The 23,473-nt window shown below is 41.7% G+C and overlaps 2 protein-coding genes across 2 annotated transcripts; one reads left to right on the top strand and one right to left on the bottom strand.

The window, feature by feature from the left end:
* The first annotated feature begins 8 nt into the window (after positions 1–8).
* Positions 9–20,865, top strand: vsnl1a (visinin-like 1a). Its single transcript, XM_053881206.1, has 4 exons — positions 9–207; positions 2,080–2,246; positions 18,244–18,459; positions 19,206–20,865. The coding sequence occupies exons 2-4, from the start codon at positions 2,085–2,087 to the stop codon at positions 19,401–19,403; spliced, it is 576 nt and encodes a 191-aa protein (XP_053737181.1). The 5' UTR covers positions 9–207; positions 2,080–2,084; the 3' UTR covers positions 19,404–20,865.
* A 54-nt stretch (positions 20,866–20,919) lies between these two features.
* Positions 20,920–22,522, bottom strand: sf3b6 (splicing factor 3b, subunit 6). The gene is made up of 4 exons (XM_053881397.1): positions 22,394–22,522; positions 22,021–22,139; positions 21,506–21,644; positions 20,920–21,275 (listed from the first exon to the last, which is right to left on the bottom strand). Exons 1-4 carry the CDS (start codon positions 22,421–22,423, stop codon positions 21,186–21,188), a joined length of 378 nt encoding a protein of 125 aa, XP_053737372.1. The 5' UTR covers positions 22,424–22,522; the 3' UTR covers positions 20,920–21,185.
* Between the last annotated feature and the right edge of the window lie 951 nt (positions 22,523–23,473).

Genomic DNA, 23,473 nt, shown 5'->3' on the forward strand with positions numbered 1-23,473 from the left:
AGTCAGAGCTCTTTCAGCAGCAGCAGCAGCATCCTCTGGACCCGCACACATCTCCCCGACTCCCTGTCGATCATCACAAACAGAAACACCACCTCTTGGGCTCCTATTTAGTCCAGAGAGCAGACGATTCTCAACGTCGTCGGGATTTCAGGGACGTCTCCATTTATCGGACCGGACCTCTGTCACTGACTCCCTCACTCTCTTCAGGTAAATAGGAAGTACTATTTTTCTATGACATATTGTTTTAAACGGGGCTGCGACGCAGATATTAAGACGAAGCGAGTATTAATAAAACGAAATATGTTGACTGTCAATTTCCTGTAGTTTTGCTTGTCTTAATGGATAACAACCACACTTACTTTTCGTAAATAAGTGTGGACTGACAATGCGTTGGACGCTTTACGTCTCGTTACGTGTGTGTGTGTGTTGCCAACAGGGTGGATCTCCTCCATCATCTTGAGCCATTTACCGCAAATCAGTGCTGATACACACCGTAGCACATACAAACACACACCCACACTCAAGGTCATCCCCTGTTGGCAAATGGTGGTGAGGGGGTAGTTGTGTAATAACCCAGTGTCTGGCTTTGGGGCACATCTTTGAGTTTTCCCCAACAATAATTAATCGGACATTAAAGTATTCATTCTCTACCTGGGTGCGCAGAATAATGCATTGTTTTGCCAGCATCAGTGGAAACCCTGGAGGACTTTTTCTTTCTTTCTTCTTTTTTTTTTCTTCTTAAACAAAGGACAATGACTCAGGTCTGATGTCTGCATTGCACTGCAGACTGACCCGTAAGCGTCTTTGCCCCCTCAATCAGTTCTGGTACCAAAAAGATTGTGATGTGTAACGGAGATAAGCTGATTATACTTATCGTAGATATGATGCGGTTATATGCTTTGTGGCTTTGTGTGCTTTGATTTTAGCACTTTTACCTCATCACTGATTTGCTTTTAGACGAGTGTTTTGCACCATTGCATTAGCGTCAAGCAGATGGTCATGTAAATGCAAAGTAAAGTGGTGTGATTTGTTTGCAATGACAACACGCTCCATTGTACCATTGAATCAAAACGCAACTGGATACTTCATAGCATGTATTTTGAAAGTTTAATTGATGAGCTCAAGACAATTTAATCCTTATTTTTTTTACATTTATGAATGCGGATAAGCTTGATAAGCCTACACAATGGTGCGCTATGGGTTCCGATAACGCACTGATACACTACACTGTACTTTAAAGAGACCTGAGTCCTGCACACACCACCCGTGGGACACATCTGTCTCCAGCTATTGCTGCTGTCTCACGTCACGGACACTTCTGTCTGATGGCCTGCACAGTGGCTGGTAATTGCTCGCTCTGTGATGTAAGAGTCTCTCCTGTAATATTGTTGTGCTGGAGAGGATATTAATCCATCCCTACTTTAGACTGAAAGCAGCATATGATTCTACAAACTTGGGATTTGGCTCTATGTGTTCATAATACTCATAATGTGTGATCAAACATGAAGCAGTCCGACACAACATTCTTTACACTTCACTTTGCATTACTGAATATAGATACATGTACTTCAGAACTGCGCCTCCTCTTGCCATTTCTGAAGCACATATAAAGTCTACATGTCAGCATCAGTATGGGAATTGGATTAATGACATCATAGGCACTCTAGTTTCCTGCCACAGATTCCTGTCAAATTGATTTACACAGCTAAACTTAAAGTTTTTGTTTTCAACAGCTATGATTAGTATGTCTGTGTTCAAAATAACTTGGAAAGTTATGTACAGTTTTGGATAAAAATTCCAAAAATGTGAAACAATACAAGGAACAAATCGCGGTCTTCTTTACTGAGGGAGGATTCCACTCTCTGAGTGCTTTTATGTCTTTAACCAACGTTCATTTTATTGTTTATGTTTTCGAATTGTCGCTGTTTGGAGTAGCCACATAATATATAAGTCGGCATAAATATTAAATACATCTAAATACGTCTTAGACATGATGAGTTTCAAGGGAATGCAGTGGATAGCTGCTCAAATGATGTCCACTCGGGTAGTTAAAAACATCTTGCATCATTGTCTTGGCAGGAAAAATGGGGAAACAGAACAGCAAACTGACCCCTGAGGTGATGGAGGATCTGGTGAAGAACACAGAGTTTAATGAGCATGAGCTGAAGCAGTGGTACAAGGGTTTCCTGAAGGACTGTCCCACTGGGAGACTCAACCTGGAGGAGTTCCAGCAGCTCTATGTCAAGGTAAGGCTCACCTGACTTGACATACATTCACACTCATGCTGACTCTCACTGTGTGTGTCTGCCACACCCATGCAGCGAGGTTGAGAGAAATCCATATAACAGCAGATATTTAGCTGCTAATAACAGACTGGAATCGATTACTGTGGTGTGAAATGAGGACATAGAGCAATGAGGGAATTACAGATGTGCACTCGACGTGGATAAAACATGTCAGAGAGACCCCAAAAACTGCAAACAAGTCTTCAAAAAAGGTATCTATATATCCGACTGAACACTCCCAAACTCTTCATACAATGTATCCATCTGTTTTGAGTGTTTTGCCAGCAGACATAAGCCTGATGATCTCATTGGTGGAGGGAAAATATATCAGATATTGGATGATAAAGTAGAGAACGGACTGTTAACTTTTATTTGATACATTGTAAAACAAATGCTTTTGCGGCCTGAATGTGAGTCTGTCCTTGCCGCCCGAGCGTCTCACCTTATCTCCGAGGGAGAGTCCAGACGGCCTGCGGAGAAAACTCATTATGGTCGCCTGTAATTATTCTCATGGTTGCTATTCAAACCTCATTAACATAGGTGAGAGTAGGGACACAGACGTGTTGATCAAATAAGAGAGTTGACTTTTGGCTTAGCTCCTCCTTCGCCATGACAAGCCAATACATATTAAGCTTCTTTATTTCTTTATCGGTGGAAAATGTTATCAATCAAGATTGACAGTGATTTACAAGGGCTTCTGTGTACTACGAAATAAAATCCCGTTGACTCTACTGTTACATACCGATAGCTGCATACGTTTTACAGTTGAGGAAGCATTTTGTGTAGAAAAGGCATCAATGTTTAATGATCGGTGGTGCCAGGAAATGCCAGAGGGCACCGCCATTATGTAAGGTTCGCTTGCACACAGGTCACAAATGAATATGCCAGTTCAGCTCTTGCATCATCTCAGATCTAACAAAATAGCTTAGGCTAGTATATGTTAAGTGAATATTTTACATAAAATATTGAGACTAATGTTGTTGTTCAATTATATTTTTTGTGGAACCCTGCTAGAGAAGCATGTCATCATTTATTTCCCTGGGACGTGTAAGTGAAATTGCAGTCTACCATGACCTCACATTTATGGGTCCAGACTGTTCCTGAGAAGACTGTCTGGAGGGGAGGTGGTGGGATAGTTGTAATGATGGTAGGAAGCATGAGATTTTTAGGGAATTTGCCATTAATACACACACTTCCAACAGAGCACGATCACAAGGTTGAGTTTGAAATGTGGTCAAATGAAAGTGTTGCACTGGTGTGAATGTAGGTGTGTTGTCGATGTGCTTGTGTGATGGTGTCGTGACTAGGGCTTTAACAGCTGATTCTCCTCAGACCAAGAAGCCTTGTCCAAGATGCAAAAGGAAAAAGCTACACCTCCGAAAGCAGCCCGTTTCACCCTAATGTTTTGGTGAGGTGTGAGCACAATGTTCTTGGGACTCTTTCTCTGAGTTGCCACTTGCACCATTTTCACCCTCACCTTCAAGAGTATGATGGCGGCGAAGTGCTTCAGAAAGAGTGTGGCGTGAGGGGCATCAAATGTCTCTGGATGAGAATGAAAAAAAAAGGAGCGGGGCGTGATAAAGAAGCATGCATGAAAGGCATTCATGATGCACCATTTAATGCTGCACTGTTGAATGCCAGACCTGTCCTGTAACTTCCATCCATTTCTCTATGACAACTAAATCATCACAAGATCAATGGAGTTTGAGCTTATCGCTGACCTTTGAAATTTAGTTGAACTACAGTTTCTCTGACTCTATTCCGAAGAAAAGTGAACTGCCAGAGCTTCTTTTTGTTTTCTGACTACCACTTTGCTGGTTTGTTGACATTCAAACTTGTTGTCAAGATGTCCGAGATGGCTCAGTTTGGCAAAGGCAAACAATGTCAGATGGCTGTAAGCAAATATGAGATTGTAAACCTCACCCACTGTTAATGCCGTTAATGCTGACTGTAAGAGGAGAGATTGTAGATACTTCCTTTTGTGAAATTGACCTATTTTCTAGTCAGGTAAATTCAGAACGACCCTCTGCATACACTCGGCATGAACGTCAAAAAGAAACTGAGTTTCCCAATTCAAATGACTTAGCTAAACATGCATGTCCTCATTCAAGAAGATTAACCAATTGTGTGTTCCAATTTCTTCTCTTTTACTTTGCAAACATCAGTGAAGCCTGTAGGAGAGGTGTTGAACAACAGAAATCTGCCGAAGCACAAGCCGCCACTTCTGTGGCAGAATGGCTGCAGTTTTATAATGATTATTTTCACTGCACACTCTCACTAGAACACAGCACGGGTGAAGCAGTAATTATGGCCTGATACTCCACTATTGTTTCAATGTGTCAATGGTGTTTTTAGACATCACATTAGGATGGGTTTTCTGCACGAGCCGGTGTTTATGTAGGTGGCGAGCAAGGCAAGGCACTCTATACACCTGTCTCTTATATCTTGGGTCATGAGCTGAAAGAAGGAGATCAAGGTTCCGCATGAGCTTTCCTAGACGAGTGGCAAGCATGTCCCTCAGTGAAGCTTTGAAGGACCGTGGTCGAGTGTTCACGCGGTTTTCGTCTTCACTCAGTATGAGAAATGGTGTTAGAAGTATGACGCATTCAAGATGTGGTTGCATCTGTACTTCTGACAGGACATGACGGTCCCACAGGAAGTACAGATGCCGCAAGTGGATACCTCTCAGAGGGGTAAAATATAGTGTTTAAGCACGGACAGCCGGACCAATTAGCAGTATATTTAGGTGCAAGTTTTCCTACACAGATGGTATCAGAAGTGGGATGGTGGTGTGAGCACATCAGTAGTGGTCCAAGGAAGAAAATATCGAATCATTCATCGCACATCATCATACATGAGCGGGTAATAGTGTATCAGTATTTTTCCTGAAATCATGCAATACTTGGTGTGACGTTGTCTGGATGTTTCAACTTGTCTATATCAAATATTTAATACATAGGTACTTGGATATGCGCCAGCATTTGTGATGATTCATCAGCTCATTAATTGAAAAGTTAACTGGACTAACGTCATAACACTAAATCAGTTTAAATGCAGATGATATGGTACTTCATTGTCAGATTTTCCCACTTAAAATCGTAATATATCGCAATGTATCGCATCACCTCTCCTGTATTGAGATACGTATCGTGTCGCAAGAAATCCAATAAATAGTTCCCTCAAAATGTTTATGGCACCAGTTTGCACAGTCACGCAACATTGTGTGATAGGTGGGTTACATAGGCATTTTAATGTAAAGAATAAAGTTATTTCTGCCTGTCCAACCCACTTTTCATCTTGGTGCCTGTGCCTTTGGTTATGAAGTAATGTTGATGTGTAAAATGCAATTTAAAATCTATACATGGCAGGGTTGGCCGCAGTGCATCATTTTCAGGTGGCCAAGACAGCGACTGCCTCCCGTCTTGAATTGAAAGAAAATATTTAATTCAGTCCAGGGTTCGACCCCGGATTTCTTTCTCAGTGAAGGGGGCGGAGATTTGGGTAGAATTTGACGACAGTGGGGACTGATATTTGGACAACAGCAGAGCACATGGCCCTTAACAGTTCATCTCCACGATTGACTGACAATGGCGCAGCCAGTCAGTCACACCTCATTACGGTTGGATTAAAGCAGCAGAAAACCACAGTGACACAGAGCTTCAAACATCTGGGAGTGTGGCGTACTTAGTAGAACCTGGAACACTGGAACATCAGAGCACACAAGCCACTCACACATCGAACTAAATGTTGTACTTTCCCTGGGAATTATCAATATGAGTGGCCTTCCTGTAGAGAAGCAGCGGTTTAAAAATGGAAAAGAGGTTTCCTTGGCAATTCACACTCGGCTTGCACGCCACATCTTGTGAAATTTCTCATTCCTGACACGCCAGTCGCACTGGGAGCCATTTGTAACCGGAAAACAACACTCTGCAAAAAAAAGTGAAATGGGTGACAGATTTTGTCACTTGATATAATTTTTCCTGGGGTTTAGTCTTTGCATCCATCTATTTATACTGAGATGATTTGTGCTATTCTACTTCATCTAAAGCTTCATATGACATACACAAATACTAAACAAAATCGTGACCGTCAAGAGCAACAACGTGCGACAACTTGTGTTGACACTTTACAGCGTGAACAAGCTGTGGCATTTGCGTCACACATGCTGTTTTGGCACATTAAAGTGGAGATGGACTGTAACGATTTCACCGCGAGTGCTGTTGTGTCTCTTTTTTCAGCTGACAGTAACATAATTGAGCATCAATACTGTCTTCTGCCAGTTGACGTGTTGTTGCTAACGAACAATTTGACGCGGACATGCAAGCGCACACACTTTCCCTGATTGCGGCCTCAAATTACCGAGCGACTACTGGACTCCTGCAAAGAACAGGAGCCTTATTAAATGTGATGACGTGCTTGAAGGCGAGAGATCAGTGGAAGATAGCTTGGAGATGAAAATCTATCAGCCGTTTCTAGATGTGGAAAAAGGTTGATGTAGTCACAGGGCATTATTGTGACATGGGTCCACATGCAGTGACCTGGATCGAGATGTATATGGATGGATTCCACTCTCTAGCATGGTTGTTGTTGTAGTTTGTGTGTGCATGAGTGCAGTGACTGAGTGGAAGTCCATCACGAGTCCCCAGGCAGACACATTCGAAAGGAAGGAACAAGCCGACTGACAATCGTCTGAAAACATCTGCAGCCTGATCACAGACCAGTGGCAGATGAGTTTGCACTAACAACATGAATCAGCCATTAATCGAGACAACATACTTTTACACCTCTTACACAACTGAGGGTGTTTCAGGTTGATCTGTCAACCAGCTTTTACTCATGGTCCGGCTCAGAAGGAAAAATTATGACTTGGTTTCCAGATCCGAACAGGGTTGTCCCTCCACATGGCATTATTGAGATGTCCTGTCACACTTCACAAGCCACTCTGAATCAGTCGAATCCTGCTTAACGCAGCGCTCCTGGGATTTAGAAGTAATGACAAATTTTCACACCCACCATTGTTCTCTCGACTGCACTGTTGCTTGGACGTCACAGGAGTCCAGAAGAATACCCACAGCATGTTTTTCGGCTATAAATAACAACAGCTAAAGATCTGCCGACTAATAAACTGCAATGGTTACACTGGAATCACCAACACTATTGGTTACAACTATTATTTAATAATTTAATTATAGTAATAATAAATATAACAATACTTTTTCATATTATCGCATCAGTGTTCATGGATTTGTCTTGAAATTCAGTTGATATAGATCAATTCAGAAAACCACTTGTACAAAATTTTGGAAAAATAAAATCTCTAGCTAATGAGAATGAAGGATAATAATAATAATAATAATAATAATAATAATAATGTCTTGTTAGTTGGGTTGTAACGTGAAGACCCGTGATGAGCCCAAAGAATTAAGGGGCTGGTCGACTAATCGATCTCAATTAATAGATGCAGAAAATGAACGAAAACTGTGCATTTTGATCAGTAAAACGCCTGTGATTTCATCAGTTTGGTGTTACCAGGCTCTATATTTAGGCAGCATGACGCGCTTTAGCCTGTAAAAATCCATATATTAGCCGTGTCGTTGTGTAAGCCACAGGGTTCAGACCACGAGTAAATAGTAGTAAAAAAGTATTATGGTAACCTGCCTTGTTGTTAAACAATGTGAAATTTGTCTACATTCGTTGAGTAGAAATGATGTTATGTGCTATGTCTATTAACTGACACTCATGTAATAGGAAGTCAAAGTGGACACTGGTTGTATCAGTTGTTTTGTGAACAATGGATTCCATATTCCAAGATAAGTTTTAGTTCCAAGCGCAAACCTCAGACCTCCCGTTACTCTTGCCTTTGTCACTACAAGGATCTCCTGGTGGACCAAGCGCGTCACTCATCTTTTGGAGAATCCAGTAGGTAACGGTTGGAATATAAATCAACATTCATGTTTAGGACAGAGAGTCCATTTGGTGACCTCAGATTGAGACCCCAAAAATGCATTGGACTGTGCACAAATGCAGCGTAAGAAGTTAACCTTCACAGTAACACGACTGTTTGGAGTGTGATATTGTTTCACTCCTGAGTGTTCTCTGCTCTGGCAAACACTGACGGCAGCTGAGAGTGTAGGTGTATGTACACACTCATGAATACATAATATCCTCCTACTCATCTGCGTCGCTCTGTGTATTATACTTTTACTTTTCCTTCTCCTGCCTCTCCACTGACTTTCTCTCTCACTGATTACCCTCTCTGACCAAGTGAGTTAGTCGCTGCTGTGCACCAAGAATAGCTTTTCGTTCGCTCCAGACGCACTAGTGTCATCCTTCATCATTGTCTTCACATGCACACGCGCGCAAACCCAGACGGGAGCGCTGCAGTTTCTCACTGTCTTCTGTCAGCTGGAGAAGACGTTTTTTGGTGCTTTAGTGGCCATAAAAACTCAATAAATGTGTGAAGTCATGATGAATGAGTGTGTGATCAGAAAATGAATCCTCTGATGCTGTTTACAGCAAGCATCGGAAAGCAATTCAGACTGCAAATTAGTTTAAATTTCTGAAGAAAAAAAAAGCAAAGCAACCAAAAACTCATTCATCGATGCTAACAGGAGCTACCACTGAGAGTATGAGGAGGTAAACAAACTCAAAGTCGACTGGAGTGCAGTGCTTGTGTTGTAATAAATTGTGTTAGTCCTGTCAGGTGTTCGCTGGTCTTTCTGCACTCTCACTTTGTACCCGACGGCGTCTAATAAATTATGCAGCAGCATATCCTTTTGTGAATCTTACTACTGTTTGAAGAGGTGTTTTTGGACACAAATATTTATTACAGCCTGCAAAAGACGCGGACACACTCACATACAGTTTTTTTTTGTGTACTCGGGGTCACATCAGGGCATCTTGCATTTGTCAAAGTGATCTGGAACTAATATGTCCTTGTTAATAAAGCAGTCCATATCCCTGCTCCAGCAGCACAGCGCAGTCGGATATTATTAGGTTAGCAGTCTGGCTTCTCCTTTTATCCTCTGCTTCTCTCTTTATCTCGTGCCTGGTTTAATGTCCTGCCATACATGCCATCTCACTGCTGATCCGTGAGCATCATATTAGCCGCTAATATTCAGTCACCATATATAGGTTTAGCTTCACAAATGAGTCGATGGCAGATCAGTGGATTTGGAACGCCCCAGTAATCTTCTTACTTCTTCTGTTGAAATTAACCATTGTCATTTTTTAAAAGCAGTAGTTGTGTTGCTTAGGGGTGAGTAAGCTCACAATGCAATACGCATTGCGAGATGACAGTAAGAAAAATACGTCGTGATATGACGTATGGCATACTAACATACAGTACATTGGGATATCATAGACTGTTCAGTTCTGAAGGGTAGATGAGGTTTCATGAAACTGTATCCGGATTGGTCATGACTGAAGGAAAATGCTTGGACATGAACAACTGATGCAGATTTTTTCTTTTTTTGTCACCATTAGCTTGACTCGACCATAAATTCAGTCACCATAATATTCGGAGTGTGGTGCGTGACGTCGGCAATGATCAAGAATTCATGCTCCTGGACTCAGAGAGGCTTGACGTGTTATGTAAAGTTGAAGTGTATAAATATTGAATACATAACATAGAGTCCTCGGAGTAAAGGAAATATATTATGTAATGCTTTTAAGCAGCTGTGCTGTTTTATAGGTCGCCAGCGTTCCGTCTCCTCCTAGGTGCGAGCCTGGCTGGAGGGTTTTAAGGAAACCGCTGTGCTGTTCTTTACCCCACTTCCTTCCTTTTTTAGTGACTTCATAAGAGATCAAGGTAGCGCTCAGGTCTACTTGCCAAACCTGCTGCTCCTCAGTGAGTCACAGGCTTTATCTCGCGCCGGTTGGCTGTGTTCCTGTAACCGATTTAGACCACAGTCTGCATTCAAAAGGTGACATGATCTGCCAGATGTTCCTATTTTCTGTGTTGCTACGAGAGATAAGACTCACATCTGTGTATTGGTGACATTATAGGTGGATGGAAATGGTACAGTGAATGTGTTTGATTTTCATCTCAGACGTACACATTGCTCTTTCTTTGTTACTAAATTGGACAGTGGCAGTGGTAATGTCACAGGTGCTACCAGATAAACCACGGACAAGGACAGGCTTGTGCTGCCTTTCGCTGAAGTGAGATGTTCGTGATAAAGTCTCAACAGTCTGGAAAGAATGTTTTGTGCTTGTGGTCTATTGAAAATTTTCATCTGCTCTCTCTGCTGCTCTATTTTTTTTCACCTATTTTGCTTTTTTAAAATGGCCTTTTTACATACAATCATGTTTTCCCTACACATTTTTTAGCTCATATCTAGATTTTTTTTGTAAATGTATTTGCATTAATAAACAGGTTATTCATTTATTTTTGTATAATTTTACAATCCTTAGATGTTAGATTAGATTAGATGTCCTTTATTAGTCCCACATTTGGGAAATTCCACCTCTTGTAGTATCATAAATACCATTCCTCAGTTAAAAAATATAATTTCTGTTGTGAGTCCAGATGATTAGTCTGCCTCCCAGCAGAGTAATTGACCTTCTCTGTTGTTGGCCGATGTATGTATTTATTTTCCCCCCTCTATCGTTCAAACACAGCTCTTGATATTTCTATCAAGATACGGCTCGCCTCTTAAGCCTTTTGTCTCGCTGAATCAAAAGCACATCTATCAAGTCTCACCCCAGCCTGCAGACCTTGACTATAAACAAAGGTCACCTGAGTATAAATACAGCGAGATTATCGGGCGCCAGTGAAGACACAGCTTCCTGCTCTGCTGCCTCTTTGATTTTCTTCACAGTCGAGCTACTGCTGCTTCTCTTTTTCACATAATGCGACTCCCTCTCATTGTGCTGAAACAGAAAGTTTACCTCTACCAAACCACATTCAATCACATTTTAGCAAGCTGCCATTTGAATTTTCCAAGGTGAATTAAGTCCCCCTTCAAGAGTGGCTTCCTCTTCTTTGCCTGTAATCATGACAGACAGGTTGAAAGATGAGGTCAGACGTGAGTCCACATGGACCATTTTCAGAGCAAATGATTGCACTGTGCAATGGGAGAAGCAGACAGGTTTTGATGTGACCAGTTGGTCTCTCGATGGAAGCAATATGGAAGTCACTTTCAGTGTTTCTGTGAAAGAGCATTAAAGATTCACCGACACGACAACAATGTACAGTATAAAAATGCCATATGGAATGATCCCATTTTCTATATGAAGTTGGATTTGTTGAATTATAATCTGAAATTAGTGTTGAACTATTTCCAAGTGAATCAAATTTAGCACAATGCTGCTCTAAGCAACAACAGGAAATATTCCTCGATGATGTCACTGGAGTGAGACTGTAGATGAGGTTTCATGAAACAGTGTACTGATTTTTGGATGTTTGGATTTGAACAAGTAATTCAATGAAACCGCTTATCATTTCTAAACCAAGAGCGCCATCTAGTGCCCTCATAAAATTAGGACAGTGTTTTATCAACCCCGCAATACTGTTTCATGATACCTCATCGATCCATCACAGGTAAAAAGCTCTTCCATGTCAGGGAGGGAATGCTGAACCGTTGCATGGCGTCTGGATGTGCTACTGGTGCCAGTGAGCATCGAAGCCTTTTCGTCTTCCCAAAATATGAAGTGCGTCATAAGAAATGGATGAAGCAAGTTTCAAGAACGAGGGACAAGTGGCAGCAATGTGGGGCGTCGCAGCAGTGCATGAACCTTGCATCAAACGGCTCGAAACTGACTGAAATTGCCCAAGTTAAGCAAACAGCACGCCAACTAATCAAAACAGCGGAGAGAATGCTATCAATACTTGGCCAGAAAAGAGGAAGCCCCTCTGCTCAAACACATGCATTATATGTTTTGTACTGCTGACCCTTCTTAAGAGAGTACTAAGTCAATTTGATCTTTAGATTTTTATTTGACGTTCAGTGTTTTGCAGCCACTGTTACCATCAGACCCTTCATCCTCTAACAAAATGACATAGTTTGTATAAAAAGTCCTCCATTTTTCATGAACCTGCTCTTCTTCTTCAAAAACCGTCGCTTAAATCTCTGCTGATATTTCTCAGCTTCAATGCTTTGTTTACATTTTATACCTCCTGTTACATCATAAGATGGTGGATCTGTTTACACGCATTTATTCTTTCTAATTATGTATTGGCTGAATCAATGTTGGTGACCCTTGAATACTTATTGCTGACTGCTCAAAATGTGCCCAAACCTAATGGGACTCCGGTATTGGTCCCGTGTGGGACAAGCAGCAACTTGACCCCCTGAGACATGCTGACCTCCATACCCTTCACCTGAGGGACATAGCAGCCTCAGGCATGAGATGCTGCCTCTGTCTTTTCCTTCAGTCATGACCAAAAAAAACACAGCCTAAACAGCAAGGAGGAATTTAAAGTGACTTTTTTTGGTCACCAAAGCACTGTGAAGAGTATTTTTATTGATCCATTGGATCGGTTGGCAGCCTAATGTGAGGAGCGCTTCTAAGCCAGAGTTCATGGTTCTTTGTTGGGAAAGGGTGTTTCACCCAGTCTTGGTTAGAGATGAAATCCTTTCTCTGGGGAGGTATTGGATTATCAAGGGGTCTAGCCCAGGGTCCAAAAGAACTGGAGTCGAACTCGGATTGGAAGAGGAAGGTGGATGCATTGATTCCATGCTTGCTTTCATGTGTCGAATACAGATGCCCTGCACTTTACAGAGTAGACATTATAGCTTATTGTCTGCAGGGAGCCATACCAAAACAGTGCACAAAAACAGTGAAAGTGAAAGAGGTTTTTTTTAAGGCCAAGATCTTGCAGCTCGCTCCCTTAATTGACCCCCATAATATGGTGCTGCAAGATAGAGAAGAAGAAGCAGTCTATTACTTGGCCAGCAGGAAGGAGAAGCATGTGAGGACCTGTGGGAGAGCCCCATGCTAGACAGGCTGTACCGCCTAACGCCGTCTTGTGGCAACACTGTGTTATTGCACATCAATATTTCATTGACTAATTAGAAAAGTAATTAGAAAAGCTTAAGCTCTAGTCAGTTTAGCTTTTGTGACACTGATATCTCTGCAGACTCCCAACAGAGTTCCAAGAAGATAATTAAAATTGTATTTTGCTGAGCGGATTGAAGCGTGTGTGTGTGTGTGTGAGAGAGAGAGAAGTACTTACAGAAGTCTCGGGAAGAAGCCTGGAGTGCACAGTGCAGTCTGCATGTGCAAACGCTCTCATAATGGGTCTTGCTTGTGCTGGTTCTTGTGTCTGATGCTGCGTTGGAAGCAATGCCAACGGTGATAGTGAGTGCTGTTGGGAAAAGCTCCTGATTGTGTGAGTCTGAGACAGTGTCAGGAAAAGAACAAGTGAGACGCAAGGCTTTATTTAGGCAACCCTGCGGTAACACCGATGAATGACACAAACCATACGCAGCGAGTCAAAGCTCAGGGGCCATTTATAGAGCCATCACACTGATACACACTTTCTCTTTCAGGGGGCAAGCGATTGTCTGGTAAAAACAAAAATGTGAATGCTTACGACTCAAATATGTTGATGACAGGTTTCAGTAATAATCTTAGTGAGACCTATGGTGCTGTGATGCAAACCTGAGTCAAATTTTAGATGTTTAGATACAGTTTAAAAGGCAACAGGCGACGCTGTCCATGGTGCTGAAGTGAAACGCCACTAAGCCTTTGGGGGAGTAATTGTCAATAAACTTTCCAGTATTTAACCACTCACAACTAAGTTATACATGGAGTTCAAGAAAAATGTTTTGTGATCCAATGTGACTCTTCGATCACAAGAGCTAGTGGGCATTTATTTGTGCACCTGTCCCAGTGGTATTGGTATAGTTTATACGTGGAATAAAACGTTATTGATTCCTGTTGCTTAGGGGAACCGAGCCCAGGATCTAATGAGCTCTGAGACTCCCAAAAGTACGCGCAAGATGTGTGTACGTGCGTCACACTTTGGTGGGCCTTTCTATTGAAGCAGATGGGACAATTGAAGTCCAGAATAAAGGTTTTACATTTTTGCCACGGCCATTAGACTGTTGTTGTCATAGCAGCAGTTAAGCGACGCCGGTTGGCGGGTGCAATGTTATACGGTCAGTTTGTCCTGGTGATGGTGGTCCTGTCAGCTTTATATGGTGGGATTAATCGCTGCTGTCGCCACACGCTCTGAGATAAGATGAGATGCGCTTTTCATCCAATAATACTTTCTTATATTGAAGAATAACAGCGTGATAATAGGTAAAGTCATGCCAATATCTAAGATTCATCTGGCGGCATGACACGTCAGGGGGGAAAAGCCTAATGCATAAACTCAGATTATCTTTCTCATTTATTAATTTAAAACACTAGTGATCACAGTTTTGTTTTGAAATGTTGTTTGCAGCGGTCATCAAGCTACACACATACTAACTGAGCAATATAGAGATTGAAGTAAATCCAGATAAATGATTGAAATTATGGGTTATGTGCAGCTAAAATTCTTCTGTGCAGAAACCTTAGGAGTGGAGCAGATACTTGTGTATTGTTCCTCATGTCTAGCCGTTGTAGCATATCCTTCTTTCAAAGATTAAACTTTGCTGGTCTTAGTGAAACTGCGATAGTGTCTTCTTCTTCATATTGACTTACACCTACTTCTTCTTTTTTCTTTTTAACATATATATATATATATATATATATATTTTAATTTAGCTTTCTTTTCTTTTTTGGGGGGATTTCCTATTGTTGACTTTGAACGTCCTGGTATAGCGTAGCCATCTTTTCCATCATATCCGTCATACCTTTTCACATTTCTTCATTTAGATCCTCATCAGTCTATCAAATCAGTCTCCAAACTTTTTATTTTTTATGATAATGACCCCAAAAATGAATGTATGCAATTATAATTCCAAAATAGTATTACATTATGTTTCCAATAATTTGTTTTGTGGAAGCTTAGGTGACCTTTTTTGAAGACTTTGATAATCCATGTACTTAAAAGTCAATGGGTGATTCATGATTCTTAAGTGTGTGACCTCTTGTGGACGGATGAGAGTTGCCTGCCATATGTGATCATTGACTTGCTGATCACCGCAGAGATTTCAAGCTTACTTTTTAGTAAACAAATATTTTGTTTTCTTACAATGATCTGGGTTTACAGAGTGCCAAACTTGCATACGGCTAGAGATCAGTTCGACTCATTACTAAGGCGTTCAGTAGGCATTGTGTCCCACTTAGAACTAATCCAGTTACATGTCCAGACGCTGCCGAATGTTCATATAAATATCCCTCCGTCTCGTTCTAATCCCGACCCCAGCGTCTTTCTGCTGGAAGTTTTTAAGCTCCAAGATGTCCATCCAACTTATCTTCAGAGCCGACGGCATGTGTCCAACAGATCTGGATCGAGGCGGTGTGAACATTTCTGTCAGTAGATGTATATTTGTTCTTGTAAGTGAAATTTCTTTCACACATTTTCCGATGGGTGTCTCTTTAGAGACTCACATGGCCGGTGTTCAGAAGTGCTATCCGCTCTGTGAACTGGCTGCCAGTGTGAAATGGCCTTCAAGTGTGACTCGTGCAGCATCGCTCTCCCTCCCGCTCCCTTTCCCCGGTGTTAGATCAGCACCAGTGCCAGCTCGCAGGCCTATTATAGCGGCTTTAATGTTCTGCTCGACGACAGCATGTTTCGGGGGCTTGTGTGTGTGGAGGTGGTGTCACACAATAGACCACCCCCCCGCACAAACTGACACGGCATCAACGGTAATTTACAAGGTAGCTGCAAGGATGGTCTGGCAGTCTGTCTGTTCTTTGATGGTCGACCACAGTCGTGTCAAACATCCAGAGACACAGACAGGATCCAAAATCAAGAGAGAAAAAAAAGCTGTGTGGTGTTCTGCAGCAAATATCGTCAGCTGTAAAGAGAACGAAGCAGTCTCTGCGAGTCAACAGGGAGCTGCAAAGTCTATTTCCATCGGGGTGCTACTGAAAGTTTACTTAGAGGCTCTGTCACCCTCCATCTTATCTTGTCTGTTTTCTTATTTCCTTCTCTGTGTTGCAAATAGCCTGCAGTTGGATCTGTTCTGCAGCTCTGTTTCCAGCGCCTGTTGCTGTATTTTTCCATTGTCTTCTGTCAGGATCGTCCTGACCATGTGACTTCGTAATGCCCCACTACATTTGCGTCATTTTTCTTTCTGGATCATAGTTGACCTTTTAAATCTCATCTTATCTCATTGATCTTCACGACATTGATTTTGTTTTGAGCCATATAAAGCTCTTGCTGGCCACATAAAATGACTTGGTGTGTCATTGTTGGCCCCTGTGCCTTGTGTTTGACATGTATAACTGAAGCAGGAGATGATCCACAGGGTTAAGAAGAGGTTCATAGATGTGATTAAGGAGCAGAGAAGGGCAACCCCTCCTGAAGATGAAGAAGAATCCAGGTGTTCAGTGGATCAGCCTCAGTCTAAAATAAATCAATGCCTCTAATCTCAGGTAGGGAGCCTCAGATTTCAGTGACCTTGAGTTTCAGTGAGGAGGAAAGTAGCATGTGATATGTCTCTGAACGTCACCTCTGTATGAGGATGAGCTCAGAATTCCGATCGATCGTCATTGTTTCCGTAGCCTGACCTGGTCCTTCAGGTCGGGAGAGTTCATGACAGGGTCATAGATCTCGGTTCATCCTTATACAGTGACGGAGAAAGGTTGTTTAACCACAAAATAATACAGTAAAACAGAGTTTGTCATCGTAGCAATGTAGTTTAACTCAACGTTGCGCCCTGAATCACGTATCAAACTGAAGCCTGTTCTGCTCCATTATTTCATGTAACTGGTTGGAGCTTTAAATAGATGGCTGAAAAAGTGAAAAAGTACTATATACTGCATGATGCTGTTGATGTTGTAACCTACTTTGCTAGGAAGGATTTGATATACATCAGAAAAATACAAAAATGAATGCAGATTGAGCAGAATTCGATGAATAATAGGACGCTGTGATGAAGGAAGATCGTTGATCGATTTTAATCCAGTATATCAATGCTGTAAGCTAGTATCAGTGATTTGAGGTTTCATTGAATTTGTTGTTCAAGTCTAAACATTTTACAGCAGGCAGCGCCCCCTGGTGGCCTCTGAAAATCAGGACAGTGTTTCATGAAACCTCATCTACCCATGACTAATCTTTAGATGATTTGATGATTGACATTGATTTTTTTTAGTTTCCGTCCTTCATTGACTTTATCTTTATGTTTCCAGTAGAGAATCCAATATAGTACACGATGCGTGGTGGTACACACTTTGTCTGCTTGAGTAAAAAGAGGCGAATCAGAGGTTTAGTCAGAATTGTGTGCTTTTGATGAATTGAAGGTGATCTGGTGTCATAGCAACAAACATCTTAGACATCAGCATGTGGCCCGCCGCTGCCTCACATCCAACATCTCTCGCTCTTCACTGATCCGCCTCGCTCCGCCGGATTGGCCATTGGCTCTCAGAGCTTTTAGCAGTGAGGTCGAGTGGAAGGTTACACGTAATGAATCGCTTGTATTCTCCCGGCCACCCACAAGGGCCGCTGCGGGTGAGGAGGGGATTCATTGGTCTTCTGCTGGTTTCTGCGTTAACCCTCGACCTGGTGTGCATTTTCGGATGTCTTGAAATGAGAACTTGAGCTCTGTGGAGAGTTCAATCCGCTTTTTTTCTGCAGAGAAACCGCAAAGGTCGAATATAATCCAGTTGTTCTGCATCATTTCATGGTTGGAAGGGAAAGGTAGAATGTAATTATTCAGAGTGATCCTGTGGCTGATTCCAACCTGCACTCTGACCTCATTTATATCCAGGATAGCAGGAAAGGCAAATCACATTATGGAGAAAATATTTTAAAAAATGTAGGCGAACGTGACATTTGCTACTGCAGTTTGAAACATTTCCATGGTGTTGAGACGTCTGCCATCGTCCCATCTCTTCTCTCTGTTCTCCCTAGTTCTTCCCGTACGGCGACGCGTCCAAGTTCGCCCAGCACGCCTTCAGGACCTTCGACAAGAACGGCGACGGCACTATTGACTTCAGAGAGTTCATCTGTGCTCTATCCATCACGTCGCGGGGAAGCTTCGAGCAGAAACTCAATTGGGCCTTCAACATGTACGACCTGGATGGAGATGGCAAGATCACACGGGTGGAGATGCTGGAGATCATCGAGGTGAGACTGACCCTGTCTGGGTGTTTTATGATTTCCTATTGGGGAACGGACAAAAGTAACTGACCAACATACAGCAGCAACTGAAAGCGTCCCTTTTTCAATGCTGCCATCAAGTGGCCAAACATAGTTAATGCAACTAAAACGTCCCAATCGCTGAAAAATGAAACAATATGAAACAACATAATTCTGTGTAAATATTGTTCGAAACCATTTTATCTGACGCCAACCATTATGTTATGTTGAATAAATACATAATATGTTATACTATTTCAATTAAATTATGTAAAATTCAGGATCTTTTTGGAGTGTCAGTGGTTATTTTTGTTGGAAATCATTAACTAAGTGATATCACATTCTAAATCAACCGTCTTGCTACTTAAGCAAGCTGATTATCCTCACCCGCTTTCTGGCTTGAATTTATTTTGTCTGTAAAATCCTATATTAGTGAGCGTTTTAAACAAAGCTGATGCAGTCAGTTGGATGTGAGATGTCTCTGTCCGAGTGTTTTAATTGTGTCTTTGTAAAGTTCTTATTTTGTGCTTTCATTATTGTCAAGTTTCCATTTGTTGTGGAGAATTTTAGCCTTAAAAGCAGACATATGCCTCATGAGGCGCTGGCTTCAGTAGGCGGCGCTCTTGGTTTGAAAAGGTTTCTAGAAAGGTTGTGGAGCGGAGAGTGGCACCCTGTGGCGTCTAAAAATGAGAGCCATCATGGACATGAACGTAGATTCCCCCTCTCCTCCGCAGGCCATCTATAAAATGGTGGGCACCGTGATCATGATGAAGATGAACGAGGACGGCCTGACGCCCGAGCAGCGGGTGGACAAGATCTTCTCTAAGATGGATAAGAACAACGACGACCAGATCTCCCTGGAGGAGTTCAAAGAGGCGGCCAAGAGCGACCCGTCCATCGTATTACTCCTGCAGTGTGACCTCCAGAAATAGGCCCCGGGTCGAGCGAAGTGCTCCACCAGCCGCCACGGACTGCACAGAAAGAATTTCATGTTCCATTCAGTTTGCAGCTATTTCCACTGAAAAAAAAATGCTTGGACTACCTTTCAATGGATCTGCTTCTTGTGTTTGAAACACTCGTGTGCATGAGAATGTTATTTGCTATTTAAAAAAGGAAAAAAAAAAAGAGATCCACACTCAACATACGACAAGGTGAGAGTGCCGGGTGGACACTCGCACTACCAACACACACATGCAGACACACACCTCGCACAAATACTATATATATAGAGAGATATAAATATGAGTATTTATTAAATGATTTAAAGATAACTGCCAAAATGTGAAGTGTGCAAATTATTTTCCATGTCCATTCTTCCTGGGCTTGCTTGCACATGAGTTAAAGTTGCAGCTTCTCTATTTATTGTTTACTGATACTAGCTGTCTGTGTTTCATGACGTCGACAAAACCAAACTCATATGATATCTGCCTCTGATAAACACACTGTCTATCAAGTATTAGCTCTGGTCGAACAAAGAGATGGACGGGAGTTTGTCTTAACTTTTCCTTGCTTGTACTGTTGGTAAAATATGTAAAGGTAGTTTATTTGCATGCCTCTAGGTCCTGCCTTAAAATAGATCTCTTCATATTGCATCCTGGGACTGACGACAGAGAGAGAGCCTTATCAGAGCCGACAGTGGGGAAAAGATTTTTACTGAATAGGAGAGAGAGTAACGCGACGGTAGGAGTGTCATGGGTGAGACTTTAGTGTGGAGCAGGTTAATAACCATGGAAGCATGTTTCCTTCCCTGTAGCTTCGCTGTGGTGTCTACCGCTTAGATCTTAACCCCAGACCCTCAGCATCTCAACTTTGGAGCAGCAGGTCGAACCAGAATCTTGAATGCAAGGAGTTGTAGATCTTTTTAGAATTAATATCACTCACTTTGTCACCATCACTCCCCACGCTCTTCTGACTTTCCTCCTGGTTGCATATCAAGTGTTTAGAGGTTAGAGGCATTTGTTTTTTTTCAGTGGAAGTAAAAGACGAGAGGAGCAGTGATTCCTTTTTGAGCGCCCTCGCTGTGAAGCCAAGCCTTTAGTTCGGACCTCTACATCTCCAAGTATTCTCTCTCTCCTACCAGTCAGTCAATCTTTTTGTACTTTTTTACTCCCCTCTCACACCGACGCACGGTAAGTGTGGAGAAGCTCAGTCATCTTTGAATCAGAACCCGGTATCTAAAGTTACATCAAGTCAGTCCGCTTCACATGAACTTCTCTACATTTTTGGCCGGATTATAGTTCTAATTCCGTTATTGCTATAAAGGATCAAGATACCAAATGCAAGCAAAGGCAACCGTGTATGAGAATTATTTTGTAGCATGTATTGTGTCCCTGACAACATGGCTGCACTACTCCCTGTGTTGTGATTTACTCTAATAAAAGGAACTCTATGGGCTTTTGTCTACTGTGTCGCTTATTGCTGCAGACATCATACCAAAGACAGAGCAAGTGTTGGTGAAACGTTTTTATTTTTCTTGAGGAAGGAATTTTGCTCAGCCCGGGAAAGCGCCACCCAGAATGAATTTTCGATTATGACAAAAGAGTGAATGATATAAACTGAACATAAACAGTATCTTTAATTTTCAACTGAGAATAATTTTCTTAAGAAATTACTTCTTTCTCATCATTTAAAAACAATCCAGCTGTGCGACAATTAAAAAAAAAAAAAGCTCAACAAAACATGTACAAGAAAAGTCGGTATTCGTTCCCAGAGTGTCACTTTGGGGGGTCTGTGTTGATGCCGTATTTCTCTTTTAGTAGCTTCAGCTGCTCTTCCTTCTTTTTGGTGTCCATTTTCTGGAAAGCCTGCAAAGAAAGACAACTTTGTATAAAAAACAAATTTGTGATCCAAGGCAGCAACATGAAAGACTGCACGGGCAGCCTTGTGTGAAGTCATCAGAGCCACTGAGACCAATTCTGGGGAGGCCAGACTAGCTGAGGAAACCTTCTGTGATCTCTCATGCTCATACATACAGACAAAGAAATTCTGAAGCCTTATTTCAGCGACAAACAAATTTTTCAAGGCTCATACGTACCCTGTTTGCATTGTAGTAGAGGACGACAAGATACCGGTTGCAGACGTTGAAGCCTGACAGATGGTCACAAGCATTTTTGGCATCGAAAATGTCCTCATAAACCACGTATGCAGTGCCTCTGGTTTCAGGTGTGTTTCCACTGAAAAGTAAGTGACAATCAGAATATCGTACCACTACAAAATGAATAAATAAATAAAGGCCAACAAACATTAGCAGTGATTTTTTTGGTCTCTTATTTGTGACACTTGTTAAATGGATACATACAAATATTAAGTACTGGCAGGAAATTACAGAGGAAGTTCATCATGATCAAAACATTAGTATCATATTTTGCAACTTTACAATATTAATAGTCATGTAACATGTAAAGAAACACATTATAATACATCAACGTATTGAAATAAACATTCATTGACCAATAATAGGGGATGAATATATTCCAGAGACTGACAGCGTATTTCTCTAACACAGACAAACAGGGAAACGGTACAGTCATAACAAACAGAAGCACTTACGTTCTGATCTGTCGGATTGGTCCGTATTTCCCAAAGATATCGTACATTTCCTCCGCTGTGATTTTGTACGGGAGATTCCGGATGTAAAGTATTCTGTTCACCTCAGGAGGCAATCGGATCTGAAAGAGAAAGTATGATTTGAACACATTGTTTTTACTTACTAGGAGTTCGAAAAAGCGTCAAATGCCGATACAGGACGTCACAAGTAAGTCGTGAGTATTAAATCGCTTATTCTAAACAAGACTGAACTCGTTCACGTTACGCTTGTTTCCAATTCGTTAGCCGAGAAGCTAACCACACGGTATTTCTCGGTTCAAATCATAAAAATGAGAACTCCTGGGTAGAAAATCTGAAATACTGAATTTTAACTTACATTTGCGCGTTTCGCCGCTTGCATCGCCATGATGAAACACGTTTAAGGGGAATAAAAACCTCACAAACAGAAACGCGTATTTTCCCAGAGCTTGTATTGTCAAGATGGCGGCGGTTCCTGGAATGTGACGTATATCCGGCAGGCAGTTATTTGAGTTATAGTTTGTTGTGCTGCCCCCTCCTGGTGAAGATTTTTTTAAATCCCTGTATACATCTCAGGGATACATCTCAATGTACAGAAGAATTGTCTGTCTGTGCATATATATATATATATATATATATATATATATATATATATATATATATATATATATATATATATATATATATATATATATATATACAACTTGCGTTTGTGATTTTGCTACTAGTAAGTATTCCTATTCTTCCAGCTGCTTTTGTTTGTGTTTCTGTTAAGTGGTAACAATTTCTCTATCTTCTAGTCGTGATTTTGGTTATCATAACTTTATACAAATGCCCGGGATCGTTCTCTAATCTCCTGCATCCATTTGACGTTTAATATAAAGTACACATGAAAATGAAAATGTAGTGTACCTCAATCTAACCATGGGAATTATTAAGCGGTAATGTTTGTTTTCCCAAAAACGTGTCGTACATAGCTTGCCCTCACGCCTCACCTGTGTCCAAATCTGTCCAACATTATTGTAAACTGCAAAATGTGCAATATTCATAGCCCAGTGATTCATATGCATTTTCATCTGACATCCCAAGGCTGCCGTGGAGGAGGGTGGGATTCTTTCCATGACTTCCAAGGAAGAGATGACTTGAGAGCACATTCAGTCGACTCTGCTTTCAGTGCAGTCTCTCAATTTCTTGGATGATTATGTGCTCACCATGTGCCCTCACCTTTCCGAGAGTATATGATGGTCTGACCTCTGGCAGTATGAAGTCCAATCCACCTTTGGCTGAACCCTGCAACCTCAATCACCCATGAGCGGCAGCTGGATTTGAGTGACCAGAAGATGAAAGACAAGGCCAGCACTCGTGTGTGTGTGTGTGTGTGTGTGTGTGTGTGTGTGTGTGTGTGTTCACAGGGCTATAAATGGATTAAACTTTTCTT

This window comes from Synchiropus splendidus, chromosome 12 (genome assembly GCF_027744825.2).
Source record: "Synchiropus splendidus isolate RoL2022-P1 chromosome 12, RoL_Sspl_1.0, whole genome shotgun sequence".
In the NCBI taxonomy this organism is placed as follows: Eukaryota; Metazoa; Chordata; class Actinopteri; order Syngnathiformes; family Callionymidae; genus Synchiropus; species Synchiropus splendidus.